Genomic DNA, 18440 nt, shown 5'->3' with positions numbered 1-18440 from the left:
AAAATTCGTGGATAAGGATCAAGCAAACCTATCAAAACAAAATCCTACAGGGGAGAGAGACACAATACCATTACCGAAGACAAACAATGCGCGAGAATATAACAGCGGAGCCATCAACCTCGAGGATTTCACGTAGAAGAACGCCGAAGCTGTGCGACGGCCATCGGAAAAAACAAATCTGCAGATCAAGATAAAAAAGATAAGAGCAGTGTCCGGATAGCATATAAGAAACTGTGCCGCAGACATCGACGATCTGTGATGCACCAGTGGAGAACAAATTCGTCGATGGAGCGTCGAACATGAGCACGGAGATGAGCCGCCACCGTCGCCGGAGCTCGGGAGCGAGCAAGGGAGGAAATCGCCAGGGAGGAGCTCGGGAGCGAGCAGGGAGGAAATCGCCAGGGAGGAGCTCGGGAGCGAGCAGGGAGGAAATCGCCATGGAAGAGCTCGGGAGCGAGCAGGGAGGGGTGGGGAGCGAGCACGGAGGAGGTGGGTAGCGAGCGGGAGGTGGGACACGTAACGGTTCGCTGTCTCGTAGGAAGTTCACACGCGCGCGGGAGCGGGACGCGAGCGGGACGTGGGACGCGAAAATATGAAGACTCACGGGAAGTTCGCATGAGATAAGTTAGGAAGTTCTTGAATCTGAAACAGTTGAAGCTACACCTGTGATGGAAGAAACCCAATCTCAGTCTGTGGCTGGTACTCAAATAGTTACTCAGGATTATATGGTGGAAGAACAGCTTGCGAAAGAAAAGGAGAGACAAGCTGCTAAATTAGCTCAGCACCAGGAGAGAATTACTACATATTACCGGAAATATCCTGCGAAAGCAAAGTCTGCTAAGGGTACTGCCGTTGTCCATGATGTTGCATGTGATGGCGAGGCTGCTGAACCCACATGTGATGAATGTGGTGCTGAAACTGTTTCTCCTAAAGTTAGGAAAGAAAGGGTTGTTTGCAGGAAGATAAAAGAGAATTCACCTTTGGGGAAAGCTGCTGCTGCTGTTGCTGCTGCAGCTGCCCAGGCCAGAGATCCTTTGCAGCAGACATACGCCCCAGGTGCCACTCAAGAAGATGTTTTTGCTGACAAGGTTATTTCTTTTATGTTCTTATTTGTTTATTCTGTTAAATTCCTTTTTTTGTTCACTTTTACATAGGTGTACCATTGTGAACTTCTCTTTTTTAAAAAAAAAATCTGCTGCTACTGTGCAGGCTACAAATCCTGTGCGTCGCAGTCCTCGTGTTGCTGCTACTGTCCAGACCACTGTTTCTTCGAAACGAGTTTCATCTGCTGGGAAATCATGTGTGGGCAACCGTAAACGTAAGATTGATGTCGATGAGACATATGTCCCTGATGCCACTGAAGATGGTGTTGCTGCTGGCAAGGTTATTTTTGTCTGTCCATTTTTACATAATTGTACCACTGTGAACTTCTTTTTTTGTTTTTGTTTATTGAATCTGAACTCTTCCCTTTTTATGTATCTCATTTTTATGTAGTGCAATGCTAAGAAGAGTCGTAGAGAAGTTGTTAGTGATGAATCAGATTTTGAAGCTCCTGCCAAGGTTAGTGTGAACTTCTTTGTTCATATTGGTGTGAACTTCCTATTGTCATCAATTTTTTTTGTGGTCTTTAACTGTTTGGTTTTTTATGCTTTTTTCATTACCAGGGGAAGAAAGTTGGTAGGAAGCCAGGTCCCTCTAAACCTGTTGTTTTGGAAGGTGATTCGAAAAAAGTTTTGAAAAGGCCGACAAAGAAAACTATGGCTCAGAAGAGGAAGGCAGTTGAAGATCTTGATGGTGAGAAGACGCGTTTTCAGCAAACTATTCGCTATTCTCTCGGCGAAGTGCGTTCTGCTGCAGCATTGTTAAAAGATCATCACAGATTGAAGGTTCAGGAAGCTGGTTTTGGCTGTGTTTTTCATTGGGTCCTCGAGGGTAACATATCACGTGTTCTCATGTGTTATTTGATGAAGAACATTGACACTTCTACCATGAAGTTATCTTGTGGATCTGGCAGAGTTCTAGAGGTTAATAGAGACAGTGTTCATCATGTGTTTGGTTTTCCTATAGGAGGTGATACTCCCATACTCCCTGCAGAATCTGGACATGATGAGTCATTGGCTCTTTTGAAACAAGAGTTTGGGTTCGAAAGCAATGCTAGTATTGAGCCTAAAGATCTGCGACAATTGTTAACTGATCTTGTTGAAGACCCCGAGAAGGTAGATTTGGCTGTGAAGGTCTTTTTTACCATTCTTTTTAGCAAGCTCATATGTCCTGGTTCAGCTACCCGTATCGGTAGGGAAGCTGCAATGCTCGTAAACATGGATTATTCTAAGATGGCAAAGATGGATTATTGCCAGCTTGTTGTTGATGAGTTGAAACGAGCTGCTACTAAATATCAAGACCCTGATATCCCTCAGGCTGGGTTAGAAGGGTGTGCTGTTGTCCCCACTGTTATGTATCTTGACAGCATCTTTCTACCACCACATTCTGTCATGCATACTCGAACTCCTCGCACAAACTTTCTGCATGAGAAACCGCTGAAGGCTATTTACAAAATGGACATTCAAAAGAATGGTGGACCAGAGTTGATGAAGTACAAGTTTGGCAGAATTGTGGTTAGTTTTTTCAAACTGTAACCCTTTTTTATGTGGCATCTGATCTTCATACTACGTCGCAAGTGAACTTCCTAGGTCTTTTTTTTAATGTTTTATGTGGCATATCAGGTTTACTTTTTATATCCAAGTGAACTTACCTAGTTTTGTATATATTTTTTACTTTTATGTATCATCTGAACTTCATATTATCTGCTAAGTGAACTCCTGTATTACAATGCAGTGGAAAGGCCGCAACCAAATTGCTTATTCATATCGGTATCGTGTTGAAGATTTAATTGTTCATCTTAATGAGGGCACCCATTGTAGTGAGCCTGATGCTGGTAATGCCAATGAACATCCTGCTGGAGGTCATTGCGAGATTCCAATTTCGCAAATTGCTAATGTCAACACGAAAGACAAGCACCAGTCTGCTTCAACTAGTGCTGGGATGCCTTCTGCTGGTGTTATTGATGAGATTGGATCACTGTTGCAGAAAGTTGAGTATCTCTCTCGTACGATTCCGACTACAGCTGATCGTCTGAAACAATTTCAAGGTCGGCTTGCTGATGGTAATTTCCCCAGTGTTGAAGCACTGGATGAGCAGTCAAAGCGTGAAACATCGCTCCTTGATAGCTTGAGGGGGGCTTTGTCTCTTATGCGCACAGGTTTTCTTGATTTTGGTATGAATCAGGACTCTTTGTGCAAGCAGTATGAGAGCCGTGCAAATGTATCAGGCAATAATAGTGTTGAAAGTAATGTTCAGAAGAATATTTCTTCTTCTGTTGAAGATGTTGATGCAGGACTTGGTCAGTCAGCTGCTGAAGCTGAGGTATAATTAGTCCTTCTTGAACTTATGTCCATCCCTTTTTATGTGAACTTCCTTTTTTATCTCTTGTTTTGTGCTATTACACATATGTGAACTTCTGTGTTTTTTCATGTGAACTTCCTTACCTTTTCTTTTTTGTTATCCTCTTATTTTTTGCAGGAAGATGCTAGGATTGCTGAGGAAAATGCACCTCAGAATTCAGGAGATGGTGATCATGCACCTGTGAATGATGGGTTTGTTCGTCCGCCAACCCCTCAATGTCCTCCAGCTTTTTCTGGTGATCATGTTGAAGATGCAGTTTTTGATAAATCACCTCCTTTAGCTGAGGTATTTTTTTTGTGTTTTGCAATTTTTTTTTAATTTTTTTTTATAGTTGGGCTTTTGTTTTGTTTTTGTTTGTGTATATGAACTACTCCATCTTCTCCATCTGAACTTCTGTTTTTTTTTGTTGGTAGGTAAATGAAAAGTGTGTTGAGAAGGATGGTCTTCCAGATGACAGTGATGACAATTCATCTGTTGATCGTTATTATGTCAAGCATAATTTTGTCCATCCGGCAACCCCTGTAACTCCTCCTTTAGATGACAGTGATGGTAATTCTGGTGGTGCCTGTGACAAAGTTGCTGATCATTATTCTGAGTTAGACTCTGTTGGAAAGGGGAATTTATTTCCTGAGATAGTTGCACATTCTGATGGAGACAAAGATGCTGAACACCATGCTGAAGAAGGTGCAGTTACTGGAAAAGGTTTCTCAATTCCTGAAGATCTTGTAACATGTCAGGATGGAAATGATGCGAAGGATGCTTCCCAACTACCTGGCATTGGTGCAGTTGTTTCCGAAACATGTGCTGAGGTTGCTGATGATGTTGGTGTATTACCAGCTGCTATGGATTGTAAGTCTGTTGTTGCGCATGGTCGTGAGGAAGTAGGTGTTGCTGCTGCACGAGGAGAACTACCGGGTACTGAAGCCAATATAGAGTGCAGCACTGGTGCTGATGATGGTGACAATAATGAGTTTCAGGCTAGAGATAACCATGGACGCGATGCCTCTGATTCGATTGAGCAGTCGAGCTCATTCTTTGAAGAATCAACAGATGACTTGAGCACTTCTATTGAAGAATTCCCGCAAGACTTAGGCAAGGATATCTGAATGGGGAACATACAGTTCTCCTACCCCACACACCCTCCCCTAATGCTAGCCCGCCTTTTTATTCTTTATGTTTACTCCTCATATATCTCTATCTAAAACCTTTTTCCCTTTTTTTTGGTTCTTTTATGGGGGGAGGGGTGTGGTGGGGTGCTTTTGTATATGTATTTTGTTTTTCGCTGTTTGGCATCATGTTCCATGTAAGACACTTTCTAATGCTATGTAATGCGGCATGAGTTCATGTCGTAGTTTTCATTTTCTGCATGTATATGACTGACCTGGGTGGGAGCGATATCGTGTGTGTGTATTTTTTTGATGGTAGCCTTCATTGATGAACTGTGGGTCTTCTGGACATTCCAGTTTCTGCACCACGTTCTTGAATATGTGAACTTCTGGAATATCATCATCTGAACTTCATTTTTGTTCTTACATTTTGTCTGTATTTCCTTATTTTTTGTAGACTCGAGTTTATGTTCGACGCCTCCACTGTCTCTTCAACCTATGATGATTAAAATCAAAGAAGTATATGAAAGCGTTTGCAAGTTGGGGAAAGATCCCATAAGAAGGTTCTATCTGTTTTTTAGGCTTTTTTCTTTTTTTTGTTTTGTTTTTTATTTTTATTAAATTTTGTTTTGTCCTCTATTTTTTGTGTTTTTTTCTGCAGTAAGAAGACCCTTTTCAGGAATGATCAATGTGATTGCACGGTCGGACAAATTGCTGAAGCTTTTAAACCCAATGGTTTTCTTTGTTCTCTAAGTTCGTTGGAACATACTTGCTTGGTCAGAAGTACAAGAATTCTGATAAAATGGTGGTGCCATACAATTGTTCTGTAAGTTATTTCTCCGTTCTTTTTATCATTTTTTAGTTTTTTTTGTTAATGTAGGTGCTTATTTTTTTCCTCCTTTATGTTTTAACCTTCTTTGTGTTTCATTGTCATGTTTGCAGAGGCAGATATTTGAAAGAAATCTGAGTTCTCGGCTTGTTCGTAATATTTTCAGCGTCGATGCTCCGGAACGTTTGGACCACAAGAAAGTGGTACTGACTGTTGTCTTTTTTCTTCTTTTCTATACATCTGAACTTCACTAATTATGTTATGTGGACTTCCTACCTTTTTTTTCCTCCCCTGTTGTACATGTTACTAAAATAACTCAGTAGTAAAGTTAAATGTGATTTCTTATTTGAGGAAATAGTCTACCTTTCATACTTCTAACCTGTCCTTTTTTATTTTTATCATTTTAATGGCAGATTCTTTTTGGTACCTTTGATCCTCCTGATCCATGTGCACCACACGTTCCTGGTCACTTCTGTGTTGTTGCTTTGAACCTTGAGAAAGAGCGTTTTGAATTGCTTGATTCGTTACGCGATATAAATGATCCAGATGGTAAGAAGCTGTTACATACAATGCCATCTGGTATCAAGAAGTTATGGTCGTTAGCAGGGAATTCAAAGGGTGATCATTTTCATCCAAAATCCATCGACCACTTCAAGCTTCACTATGTTAATTCTCCAAGACAGGCAACTGCGTAAGCGTTTTTTTCCCCTTTCTGTTTTTTGCTCTTTATTCTGTATACATTGACTACAGGTTTTTTTTTAGACTAATACAATTGTTTTCTTTTATTCTTATTCTTTTTTTGTTTTTTTTTCAGCCATGATTGTGGGTTCTTCATGCTACAGATCCTCCAGTCTTATGATGGGGAAAGCATGTGCTTGTTCAGTCAAAAAGATATTCTAAACATTAGGATGACCATGTTATATAGCTGGCTGAGAGGTGGAGATTTCAATATCGACCTGAAAGATGTTTTAGGTGTTGATCCTGGTATGATTTTTACTTTTTCGCAAAATATATCGCTGGCTATGCTCTATAACACATGTTTTTTGGACTGCACTGTTTTTGTTTCTTTTTGTTTTTTTTATTCAGAAGTGAACTTCCTGGATTTGTATACTTTTCATGCAGGTCCATCTCTTGGTATCGAGGAAGATAATTTCTCACTTTTCGAGACTCAGTCATTCACACCAGAAGTTCAGATTATTCCTGAAGAGAATTTTTATAGTCTTGTAAGCAAGTCAAAGAAGATTATCCAGAGGCTGCATTCCAATACCAGAAAATCTTCTAGGAATAAGGTTCCTGACACTGCAGAGAAGGGGAAGGCTGATGTAGTTTTGCTTGACGACGATGATGATTCTGATGACTTTGTCACTCAGCTTGGTAAGAAGCTTACTGCGAAGCCCATTACAAAGGAGGTTCGGCGCTGTTCTCCGACTAGCAGTGATGATTTTGAAACTCAGAAGCCCATGCAGTCTAGTGCTAAAAATCTGGTTCTTTCGAATAAAAGGCCTACTAAATTGTCCAATAAGTTCAGGGAAGAAGTCCCAAACTTTGTACCATATGTGTTTCCTCATTTATCTAAGGCCAAGCAGATGATGGAGTTAATTCTAAGCAAGGAGTACATCAAAGCTCATGGAAGGTATGTTTTTCATTTACTACTTAGTTAGTTTTTTTTTGTGGCATATGAACTTCATATACTGTGCTAAGTGAACTTCCCTAGGTCTTTATTTTTTTGTGTGTTTAGGAGAGTTTCATTTTTTTATATGCTAAGTGAACTTCCCTAGTCTTATATATATATATTTTTTTCTTTTTTAATGTGTGTGCAGTGTCCCCCTTGTGAAGTTCTGCAATGCTTTTGATGATCCTGTTTTAATTGATGCCAAGTACTTGTATAAACTGTTTGGCCGCTGTGAAATGTTGGAATCCGACATGATGGATCGTATCATCAATTACTGGAAGGATGATCCAGGGATGAAATATATTTTTGAATCTGGCTCCCGTGTTTTGATGTCACCTCATACTATCCCTGTAGGTTTTTTCAAACATTGCAAATTTATTTTTCAGATATACCTTTGTATGCATATACTTACTTTGTATAGTTTTCTTTTTTTGGTTGTGTTTTTCCTTTGTGTTTTTGTGCAGTACTTGCTTGATTTTGCGCCATTCAAGTTAAGGGATAGCAATGGTAATCCATTACCGAGACAACCTTTTGATGTGAAGTCTGCTGCTAAAATGTTCAAGCGTTATGTTCGGCCTAATGAAAATTTGCTGAAAGCAAAGTTGGTATGCTTTTTAATCTGAACCTCTTTTATATATTTTGCTTTAGTGAAATTGCTATTTTTTTTGTTTTTCACGTGCGTACTTCCTTTTTGTTAATTTCGGTTGTTGCTGAACAGATCATCATCCCTCATTTCATGCATGATCATCACTCTGTTTATGTTACGAACAAGTACACTGGTACGTTGGACATCCTTGACACTAGGAGGTATACTGGTCTGGCACATACTTCAAGGAGTCGGCATCACGAGGATCGTGTTGAGATCGTATGTGATTTTCTTTTCATCATTTCTTTATTTACTTTTTCACTACTATCATTTTTACTTTTTTTATGTGAACTCATTTGTTAATATAATGTGAACTTCCCAGCTTTTTTCTTTTATGTGTACTACTGCAACCATTCAAACTTTTTTGTCTGTACTGATATGTTTTTACAATATGAACTTCCTAGCTATTTTTTATATTTTTTTTAAACTGCTGAAACCATCTGACTGTGTGTGTTAATTTGATATGTTAGTACAATGTGAACTTCCTAGTTTTTTATATGTTTTTTAAACTGCTAAAACTATCCATAGTAGTGTGTGAACTGATATGTCATTACTATGTGAACTTCCCAGTTTTTTATTCCTTTTGTTTTTAAACTGCTGAAACCATTCACTTTTTTTTTGTTTTTGCAGATTAATAGGATGGTGGCCTTGATAAAATAGGTGTATGGTGTTGCAGAATTTAACAAACATAATGGTAATATACAGTGGGATGTTGTTGCTGACAGGTGTTCATATCCAAAGACTCCGGCACAAGGGGTTAATGAGTGTGGTTTCTATGCTCTAAGAATTTGTGCTACATACGGTGGTGATAAGATTGCTGATAATATAAAAAACCAGGATGTAAGTGTAGTGCTGTGTTTTTCCCGCTGTATAGCTCTTTGTCTTTTTTTTACTGTTTTTCTTATGTTTTTTTTTTGCATTCCTGATTGTCTACCAGCGGCGCGTTGAGGATTGGAAAGCTGAGTACATGTATCAGCTCCTATTTCATCCCAAGAATGAAATTCTGGTGGAGGAGTGGCCTAGTATGTTGAAAGATCTGATGCTGCTTATTGGTCTAGGTTCGCAGACAACCCAGCAATCATTGGGATCTGCATGATGATGATCTGATTCAATTTTTTCGCAATTAGTAGTTGATAGGAAATTCAACATTTCTATATTGTTGTGCTAGTGAACTGAACTTCTCATTATGTGATTGAATTCAGGATACAGATTTATTTAGTGAGGATATGTTGTTTCTTTTTCAAAACAGCGAACTGTACAAAATTTGTGCTGTATTTTTGTTATTAGTGAACTTCTCTGTCATCACAGTGTGAACTTCTATTTTTTGTCAGTTATGTGTGCAAAAGTATTCCCATATCCATTCGTTTTTCTCAATGCAAACTGTACTATTTTTATTCTTGTATAGTCAGAAATGATTTTTCATGTATGAACTTTCGTGAATATAAACTTGCTAATGTTTTTTCATTCATAAGCGAACTTCGTACTCACTCTATGTGAACTTCTTCATAAGTAAGCATTCTTATTACATCAACAATACTGAAACAACCATAATTGTTCTCGGTGTGCTGATACAAAACATAAGGTTCAATAAAGTAAACTGGTACATAATTTTATTTTCATAGTAAGTTTTGAAGCAGCCGAGTTCTCTTGTTCAGTTGCTAAGACGTGTCACGAAGCAGCCGAGTTCTCTTGTTCCGTCGTAGAAGCAGAACATGCAGATATCTCCATCTTTTATTTCTGCACCCATGACTACATCTGGCCAATTTGTTGTCATCACTGCATTTCCAGTTGCAACCTTGTTTATCCTTACCCTTGTACCAACCCAGGCATTTGTGTTGGAGGTTATTGGAATTGTTGTTGGCACCGTTAGATAATTCTTTAGGTGTTCTTCAGTGTATTCCTTATCGAAAGTCTGCATGAAAACACATGAAAGTGAATATCATAGCCATGTTCAGTGTATTCTGTAAGTGAACTTCACTGTTTCTTTTATCCGGACTTCAGGAAACATTTAAATATCGGAAGACTGTAATAAAGTTAGTAATACATGTTGGTTCAGCCAAAACATCATATGTAATACAGGTAGTGTACGAAAATAAGTTTTGTAAGTTGGCGTTTTGGTATTACCATTTTGCCTCTCGTGAGGTTGTTCGTTGTCTTCCCCATCTTGCATACATAATATGGGATTGTTGGCTTGTAGTCAAGTACTTTCTTTTTGAGATGATCCAGATTTTCCTTGGTCATTTCAACTTCATTTCCGAAGTGACAGTGCTTGTCAAAGATTTCAAATCCATGAATAGTTGGACCTGCATAAAAAATAAGCACATTTTTAGTTCCATAAAGTATTTTTGAAAGCATTTCTATCTTTTTTTACCTCTTTTACAGGTCTCTTCATCGCTTTCGCTGTCGCTGAGGATGACGTACGATGGACCAGCAGCCATTCCTGTCACAAGATTCCAGCATAAAACATTTTTTGTACTAACAGGACCTCTGCACTTTTTTGAACTGAACTTCCACTTCTAGTTTGCATGTTTTTATGTTATTCTGTTGTCTACATTTTAAACTCCAACTTCTTTTATTATATATTTTTTAAGTTTCCCAATCACAGTATACTAATGCCGGCTGGATACATGTTTGTAGATTTTAAAACCCTCCAACTTATTTATTTTTTGTATATTGTTTTCCATTTCTTTTCACAAGTGAGCTTCTCGGGAGTTCTTATCTGAACTCCTCTTCTTGTTCATTAGTGTTTATTTGATTTTTTTTGATAGATCTATCGTATGCAAACCATTTTTTAAGTAATCTGTAAGGTATTTATTTTGTTAAGTTGTTAGATCTTGTTTTTTATACTAGTCTAGATTCAAAACCACGGCCATGAAGGATGAAAGAGAGGAAGATCCACGGCGATTCAATGAGTAGATGGGATGGGGATGGGTTAGATGCACCTTCTTTTGTGAGGTAATCCCTTCGCTTTTCTTATCCTGGATTACTTTTTTGTAGATCTTGCTAGACTTCTCTTCTTCTTCTTTTCTCTGTTCTTGTTCTCCCTTTGCTCTTCCTTCGACTCCTTCTCCGTGGGATGTTTCTTCCGGCGGAACACCAGGCTGTGGTTGAGTTTGTTTGCGCCGAGTGGTGGTTTTTGGTGGGTTGGGCGTGGTTTGGTGGGTGGGGGTGGGTTGGTTGGTGGGGAACAGCTTTTTATTTTTCAGTGTTTTTACTCTGTGCGAACGTCTGCACTGTTATCACGTGAACTTCTTTGTAGTCTTTTTATGCTTTTGTTTATGCTTGCACGTGAACTCACAACTGGCCCCGGATAAGATCCTTTTTTGTTTTTTATCCCGCAGGATTTTTTTGTTTTTTTGTGGTTATCTCTCGGCTGTTTCTGTTTTGTTTGATTGGATATGTATTGGTTTGTTCCCTGAATTTGTGGATCACGACGTCTGTTGTTACATTTCTGGAACTATAAATACATGTCTTTTTTCCTCTGTGTTTCGGTGCATATCAATCACCGATTCTTCTTCCTTTCTTTTTTCTTTTTCTGTGTGTTTTCTCTGTTTCATCGATTGCATGGCAAACCCTCCTTTTTCCCACGAGTACACATTCCCCTGCCATGGCACAACCACTATGAAGGTTTTGTACACAAATGCAGCAGCTAGTGTTGAGGAGTGGATCACCAATGCTGAAGCTTCCCTAGATTCTTCTGCTAGGAAGATTGTTGGTTTTGATGTTGAGTTTGATAAACTTAGTGGAACCTATTTCAATCCGAAGAAAGCTGCTGTGATCCAGCTATGTGTTGGCACTGATGTTCTTGTGTACCACATATGCCATGCTGATGAGAGGAATGAAAAGTTGTATGATTTTTTTCATGCCTATAGGTACACTTTTGCTGGGTTTTGCGTCGCAGAAGACCGCACCATTCTGTCACGTTCAAAGTACTATGTTCATAATGTGAAGGATATCCAGGCAATATGGAGAGATCCGGACAACAGGAAGATAACTCAAGGTCTGAAGGATGTTGCTGGAGCTATTATAGATCCAATCTATTTTGAGATGAAGGATGGTTTTGGAAGGGCAGAGCACAGGATGTGGGCTGATCCGCCGCCTCTACCGCCTAAGCATTTGGAATATGCTGCACGGGATGCATATGCCACGTATGAGATTTTTCGGAGGCTGGATGTGTTTGAGAGGGGCTTCTTCTCCTTATTCAAACATCCCGAGAAGAAGCGTGGCAGGGATTGGTGAAGATTTTAGTTTTGTAGGGACATTTTTATTTTTATTTTTCCTATGATCAGATTGTAATCGTTTATTTTACCTACATTTTTCTTTAGGTTTTATGTTTAAGAGAACTCCTTAGTTGGTTAGATCTGAACTTCGCAGTCATAAATTTCTTTTTTACTTTGTGTTTCCCTTCCCTTTTATTCATTTTATAATACAATGAAGATGTCCCTATTTACTTTTTTTTGCAATCCTATATGTTGTCTGTTCATTTTTTTTTAACAATTCAGTACCTTTCACGTATGAATAGTATGTGAGAACTTCGCAGCTTTTGATATCTGAAATCCCTTTTCTTTGCATGTGTTTTCCTGTTTAATTTTTATACGAACTTTTTTTCACACCGTCATACATAGTTAACTTCGCGGATAATCGGCTGTGAACTTCCTACTGTTTTTTTTAATCAACATTTTACGTGAACAACTGCCTAGCAGTTGAATTACGATATATTTATTATCACAACATCCTGTGTAGAGGTTTAAAATAAATGATATTTTATGAAATTTCCTGTTATTTTACAATTTGGATCGCTGGCATTAGCTGCATGTTAACTCACCCCGGGCCCGGATAAGGTCATTTTTGTTTTGTTATCCCGCAGAATTTTTGTTTTCTTGTTATCTCTATCGGCTGTTCTATTTATTTGTTTTGGATATATACTGTTTGTTTCCTGAATTCGTGGATCACGACGTGTTTGTTACATCTCAATCTATAAATACAGGTCTTTTCTTTTCTGGCTCGGTGCACGTGAATTACCAATTGCTTCTTCTTTCTTTTCTTCTGTCCACCGATTTGCATGGCAAACGCTCCTTTTTCCCACGAGTACACATTCCCCTGCCATGGCACAACCACTGTGAAGGTTTTGTACACGAATTCAGCAGCTAGTGTTGAGGAGTGGATCACCAATGCTGAAGCTTCCCTCGATTCTTCTGCTAGGAAGATTGTTGGTCTTGATGTTGAGTATGACAAACTCAGTGGTACCTATTTCAATCCGAAGAAAGCTGCTGTGATCCAGCTATGTGTTGGCACCGATGTTCTTGTGTACCACATATGCCATGCTGATGAGAGGAGTGAAAGTTTGGTTGAGTTTCTTCATGGCTTTAGGTACATTTTTGCTGGTTTTTGCACCACAGAAGACTGCAAAGTTCTCTCACGTTCAAATCTCTATGTTCATAATCTGAAGGATATCCAGGAAATATGGAGAGATCCGGACAAAAAGAAGAAACTTCAAGGCCTGAAGGATGTTGCTGGAGCTATTATAGATCCAATCTATTTTGAGATGAAGGATGGTTTTGGAAGGGCAGAGCACAGGATGTGGGCTAATCCGCCGCCTCTACCGCCTAAGCATTTGGAATATGCTGCACGGGATGCATATGCAACGTACGAGGTTTATCGAAGGCTGGATTTGTTTGAGAGGGTCTTCTTCTCCTTATTCAAACATCCCGAGAAGAAGCGTGGCAGGGATTGGTGAAGATTTTAGTTTTGTAGGGACATTTTTCTTTTTATTTTCTATGATCAGATTGTAATCGTTTATTTTTCCCTACATTTTTTCTTTTTTAGGTTTTATGTTTAAGAGAACTCCTTAGTTGGCTAGATCTGAACTTCGCAGTCATATGTTTTTTTTTACTTTGTGTTTCCCTTCCCTTTTATTCATTTTATAATACAATGTAGATGTCCCTATTTACTTTTTTTTTGCAATCCTATATGTTGTCTGTTCATTTTTTTTAACAATTCAGTACCTTTCACGTCTGAATAGTATGTGAGAACTTCGCAGCTGTTGATATCTGAACTCCTTTTTTCTTGCATGTGTGTTCCTGTTTAATTTTTATACGAACTTTTTTTCACACCGTCATACATAGTGGACTTCGCGGATAATCGGTTGTGAACTTCCTACTGTTTTTTTTAATCAACATTTTACGTGAACAACTGTCTAGCAGTTGAATTACGATATATTTATTCTCCCAACATCCTGTGTAGAGGTTTAAAATAAATGATATTTATGAAAATTCCTGTTCTTTACAATTTGGATCGCTGGCAGTAGCACGAACAAATAGTGAACTTCAGCAGTATATTTTTTCTACACAATGTAACCAACTACATATTGTTTCAGCATGAACTATTCTATTTTTTTCCTTTTATGTGTCTACCTCTTTCTGGTACTCCTTCTTATAGCTGCTGGTGTAGTTTGTGTTTTCTCCTTGTTCTTCTCCTTGCTTCTATCTTCCATTGTGTTGCTATCATTTTCTGTTGACTGCAGGTGTAATAGCTGTTCCTCAAGCTGCCTTCTTGCGCAAGTTCTAGAGTTGTGTCCCCTTATCTTATTGCATGTACCACAAGCTTTCACCCCTTTTGGTTTCATTGTCGCACCATCACTTTTTTGTCGTTCAACAATCTGTTGTTGTAGTATCTTTTCCCTGTTGGGGCATGTTGATGCGTAGTGTCCTAGCCTTAGGTTGCACACGCTGCATTTCCTTTGTCCTCCCGTTTTATTTAAGTTTTGCAGTTTGCTGTCCACATCTGGTGTTTTCTGTGTATCTTCTTGCTCAGTGATATCTTCATCCTCATCTTCTTGCTCATATTCTTCATCATCCGTCTCATCTTCGAAGCATTCACCCTCATCTGTGTCCAGTTTTTCCTCTTCATCATTCTCTGGAATGTGCTGGTGAGCAAGCAAGTTTCTTATGCGCACCTTGATATTTGCTGAAGATGCTGTAGGCCCATACACCTTCTTATGTGTTTCCAAGAGTTTTTTAGCCAGCTGCCTTGCCTTGCAGGTTCTGGAATTGTGGCCATTAATTTTATTGCACGTTCCGCATATTCTTGTACCTTTCGGTCTCCAGTATTCATCTAGTTCTGGTTCCGGACGGGCAGGTGCAGGGGGTTTGCATTTTCCATTCCTCCTTGCAGCATCTGTAGTCTTGCTTCCTTTTGTTATTGCAAGTAGTGGAGGCTGTATATCTGCATATGGATCATTGTCCTCAGTCTGAGGAATGTCGTCGTGCTCGCCAGTTTCTCGTGTTGTGTTTTCTTTTTTCGATGACTGCTCATTGTTCTCCATCTCTGCATCCTCATTATTCTCCATCTCTGCATCCTCATTATTCTCCGGCTCTGCATCCTCATTGTCCAGGTTTCTATTGGCATCTCTGAAGGCAGATAATGCTATTTGGAATTTTGCTTCCGAAGTGCATCCTTTGTTTATAATTTTAACTGCTTCACTGTAAAGGATTGTTCGTCTGTATTCAATTGAAGTCCCATCATCTGTTGTTGTCCTGTAGTCTCTGCGGTTGAAATCAGGGTTTGTCACTGCATCTTTGGTGTATCTCTGGAGTATATACTTGCTTGGTATCTCATCCAGGCGTAGGTGCTCAAAGACAGCTATGACATGGTGGCAGAACAACCCTGTGTGTGCATAAAGTTAACATTAGCTCGGTTAATTTTTTATTTTTTCGTGTCAACAATTACTTTTTTCTATGCATTTGTAGTGTAATACAACCAAAAGCAATTGCTGAAAGAGGCTTTTTTTTTTACCTGTATGTTCCCACAGTTTACATTCGCATTCATAGCGGCCTTCAACTTCATCTGCTAGCACTCTGAATTCATGTCTTGACCGAGCGAATTCTTTACTCTGATTGTAGTGATGCACAAGGTAAATGTTGGGATTATCCTGGGAAGTCTTAATGCGGAAAGCTGTGCTGTGATATTGCCGCTCCCGGAAAACTGAGTACACTGCCCGTGTGTACTTATCCATCACCTGTGCCTCGAAGCCATACCTGGTGACTGTTTTCCTTGTGCCCTGCAATTTTGATTTTTGTCGGTGGAAAAGTCATTTGCTTTTGAACATGAAACATAAGATAACTTATATATATATATATGAACCCCAGAACTAAACAGATGTGAACTTCCATAACATGTGCATACTTTTTTTTCGAAAACAGATGACACTTTTTGTGTACAGAAGAACCCCTGACCAAACAGTTGTGAACTTCCATAACATCTGCATAGTCTTTTTCCTTTTTTTTATGTTCTCATCCTATGTGTTTCCAAATTATTGAAGCATATTTTTTTTCATTAATATAAAAAAGGAAATCGAGCACTCACCGTTGATGCATTTGCCTCTGCATTCTCTGCTTCATGCCTTGCCTGTATGCAGTTGTTAACTTGCTTAGCAAAAATATGGAGGTTGTCTCGTTCAGTGACAAAACCCCTTTTCAGCACAAAGTTCATGCTCTCGCTTCTTTGTGTTGAAGTCATGCGTGCACAGAAAACTTCTTTCCAGTAAGCTGATATCCGCAATTTCCTTTCTGCCCATAAGTTAATCATGACATTTATATCATGCAGATTGTACTCTTCAATCAAAGCCTTCCACGCATCTTCAAACTCGGATGGCATTAGGGGATGGTTCAAAATTGCAGTCAGCTTATCCTTCAAGTCAGGGAATAGTTTATAAAGCTTCTTCAGCGGGTCCTTATGCATGTTCATTATGTGCCATCTACAGAACTTATGTAGAGTCCGTTTGAAAATTTTAGGTATTGCTTTTGTCATTGCTGGGCATTGATCTGAACAATTATTAGGAAAAAACACATCAGGTATAATGCAAGCAAACTTCACAAAAACAAAACAAAGGTGAACTTCAGCAAATTAAATATCTTTTATTTTTTCGTGTTGCAGGGGTGTAAACATCTGAACTTCTGTGTGTTTTTGTTATGAACTACAACTGAAGGTACAAACAGGAGGATAGATTCTGATTTTCTCCAAACCTGTAAGTATGCAGATTGGTTGTTTACCGCCCATGCATTCAAGGAATCTGCTGAATACCCATTTGAAGGACTCCTCTAACTCGTTTCCCATCAACGCAACACCAAAGATTGTTGACTGCAAGTGGTTGTTTACGCCGACAAATACTGCAAGGGGCAAGTGGTGCTTGTTCGACTTGTAAGTAGTATCGAAAGTTATGCAATCTCCAAAATCTGCATATGCTGCCCTCGAGCTAGCATTAGACCAGAAAACATTTTCCAGTCTGTTTTCGTCATCAACCTTGTAGTCATAGAAGAAATTTTCATTCTCCTTCTTCATGTCTTCAAAGAATTTGAACATATTCTGCACCTCATTCATGGACTCCTTCCTCGTGTTTTCTGCTTTCCTGCAAAAAGAAATTTGTTGTTATTTTTCTTTTTTTGTTTTGCTTTTCTCTTTCCCCTGTTTTCATGTAAGTTTTCATTTTATATATAAAGGAGGGGGTGGGGGGAGTACTTACATGTTTAGTATGTCTCTGTTGTGGCAGCCAATCTTATCACGGCCACCATGCAGCCTTGTAAGCAGGCCCATTATGTTTACATGTTTTATATTGCTGAACTGAAGGTCTTTTACCAACCCCTTCAATGTTGGATCCACCTTTTTGTGAGAACGCATGAAAACTAGCATTGATGGGCTTAACAGCAGGGTATGGTTGTGCTGAAGTGTAATGTCCTTGACAATGCAGGTACCATCACTCCTCTCTTTCAATCTCATAAAGGCCTTGCACCCAGTTCTTTTGGTCATCTTGTCACGCTGTCGGTCTTCCTCGTTGACACTTTGGCGGTGTGCACCTTCTCGTACACATCTCAAGTAACGCCTGCTCTTGTTGTGCTGTCCTTTCCTTATCCCAAACCCTGTGTGCTTTGCATATGTATTGTAAAATACATATGCGTCTTTGAATGTGCTAAATTCTTGACCAATGGATGGTATCAGGTCCGGATCAAGATCTGCAGCCTGCAAATTGCCACGGTTTTGTTATTGCATTATTTTTTTTGTTTTTACATATGTTATTGTATGTTAACTTCAGGAAATAGGTCAAGTGAACTTCCTAAAATTTAATAAAAAATAAGAACATGGACTTCTTAAAGTCATCTGAACTTTTTTTCACAGAAAAACTGTTGCACATGAATTTCGAGAACATATCAACTATACATTTCATATAATAAACCGAGCATGTGAACTTCCTAAAAATCAGCTGAACTTTTATCATGGATATAGGGTTCACGAACTTTCCAAATCATATCAACTGTTTTTTCTAAAGATATAGCATGTGAACTTCCATGCAAATTGTCTAAATAAATGTGTGTAAGAGTGAAATTTTTATCAGCAAAATATAAATTGAACTTATGTGTGTGTATGTTCGCAGCTCTGCAGGGGTGGCTCTATCATCTGGTACTATGGGGCATGGCGGTGTGACTTTTGGTACATGGCAGAGTGGATCTCGAGGCGGCATATGACTTGATTGAGTGCCTCGACGATCTTGATGTATGTTGTCACTTTGACCATCCCCATAACTGCGTTGCTGTTCAGAAGCATCACTGTTAGAAGACGACTTTTGCCCACTGTCCCTGTTCACATCGTTGCTTCCAGCTGTGGTTGTTGTAGATGTACTTGTAGATTGCCGTTTTCGTGGGTCGACTTAACGTTGCATTACTAGCAAATATC

General features: G+C 39.1%; 2 protein-coding genes across 2 annotated transcripts; both read left to right on the top strand.

Annotated features, from left to right (window-relative positions):
• Window positions 1-11336: 11336 nt before the first annotated feature.
• Window positions 11337-11954, top strand: LOC127328819 (uncharacterized). The gene has a single exon (XM_051355392.1). It carries the CDS (start codon window positions 11337-11339, stop codon window positions 11952-11954), a length of 618 nt encoding a protein of 205 aa, XP_051211352.1.
• Window positions 11955-12777: 823 nt separating this feature from the next.
• LOC127328820 (uncharacterized) lies at window positions 12778-13452 on the top strand. The gene has a single exon (XM_051355393.1). It carries the CDS (start codon window positions 12778-12780, stop codon window positions 13450-13452), a length of 675 nt encoding a protein of 224 aa, XP_051211353.1.
• The last annotated feature ends 4988 nt before the right edge of the window (window positions 13453-18440 follow it).

The sequence above is a fragment of the Lolium perenne genome, chromosome 2 (assembly GCF_019359855.2).
Source record: "Lolium perenne isolate Kyuss_39 chromosome 2, Kyuss_2.0, whole genome shotgun sequence".
NCBI lineage: Eukaryota > Viridiplantae > Streptophyta > Magnoliopsida > Poales > Poaceae > Lolium > Lolium perenne.
The sequence above is the reverse complement of the archived record's forward strand: the minus strand, read 5'-3'. Positions and strand labels throughout refer to the sequence as shown.

What these genes read in the sequence shown, in the direction of transcription:
- LOC127328819 (XM_051355392.1), top strand. Translation starts at nt 11,337, where the DNA reads ATGAAGGTTTTGTACACAAATGCAGCAGCTAGTGTTGAGGAGTGGATC.
- LOC127328820 (XM_051355393.1), top strand. Translation starts at nt 12,778, where the DNA reads ATGGCAAACGCTCCTTTTTCCCACGAGTACACATTCCCCTGCCATGGC.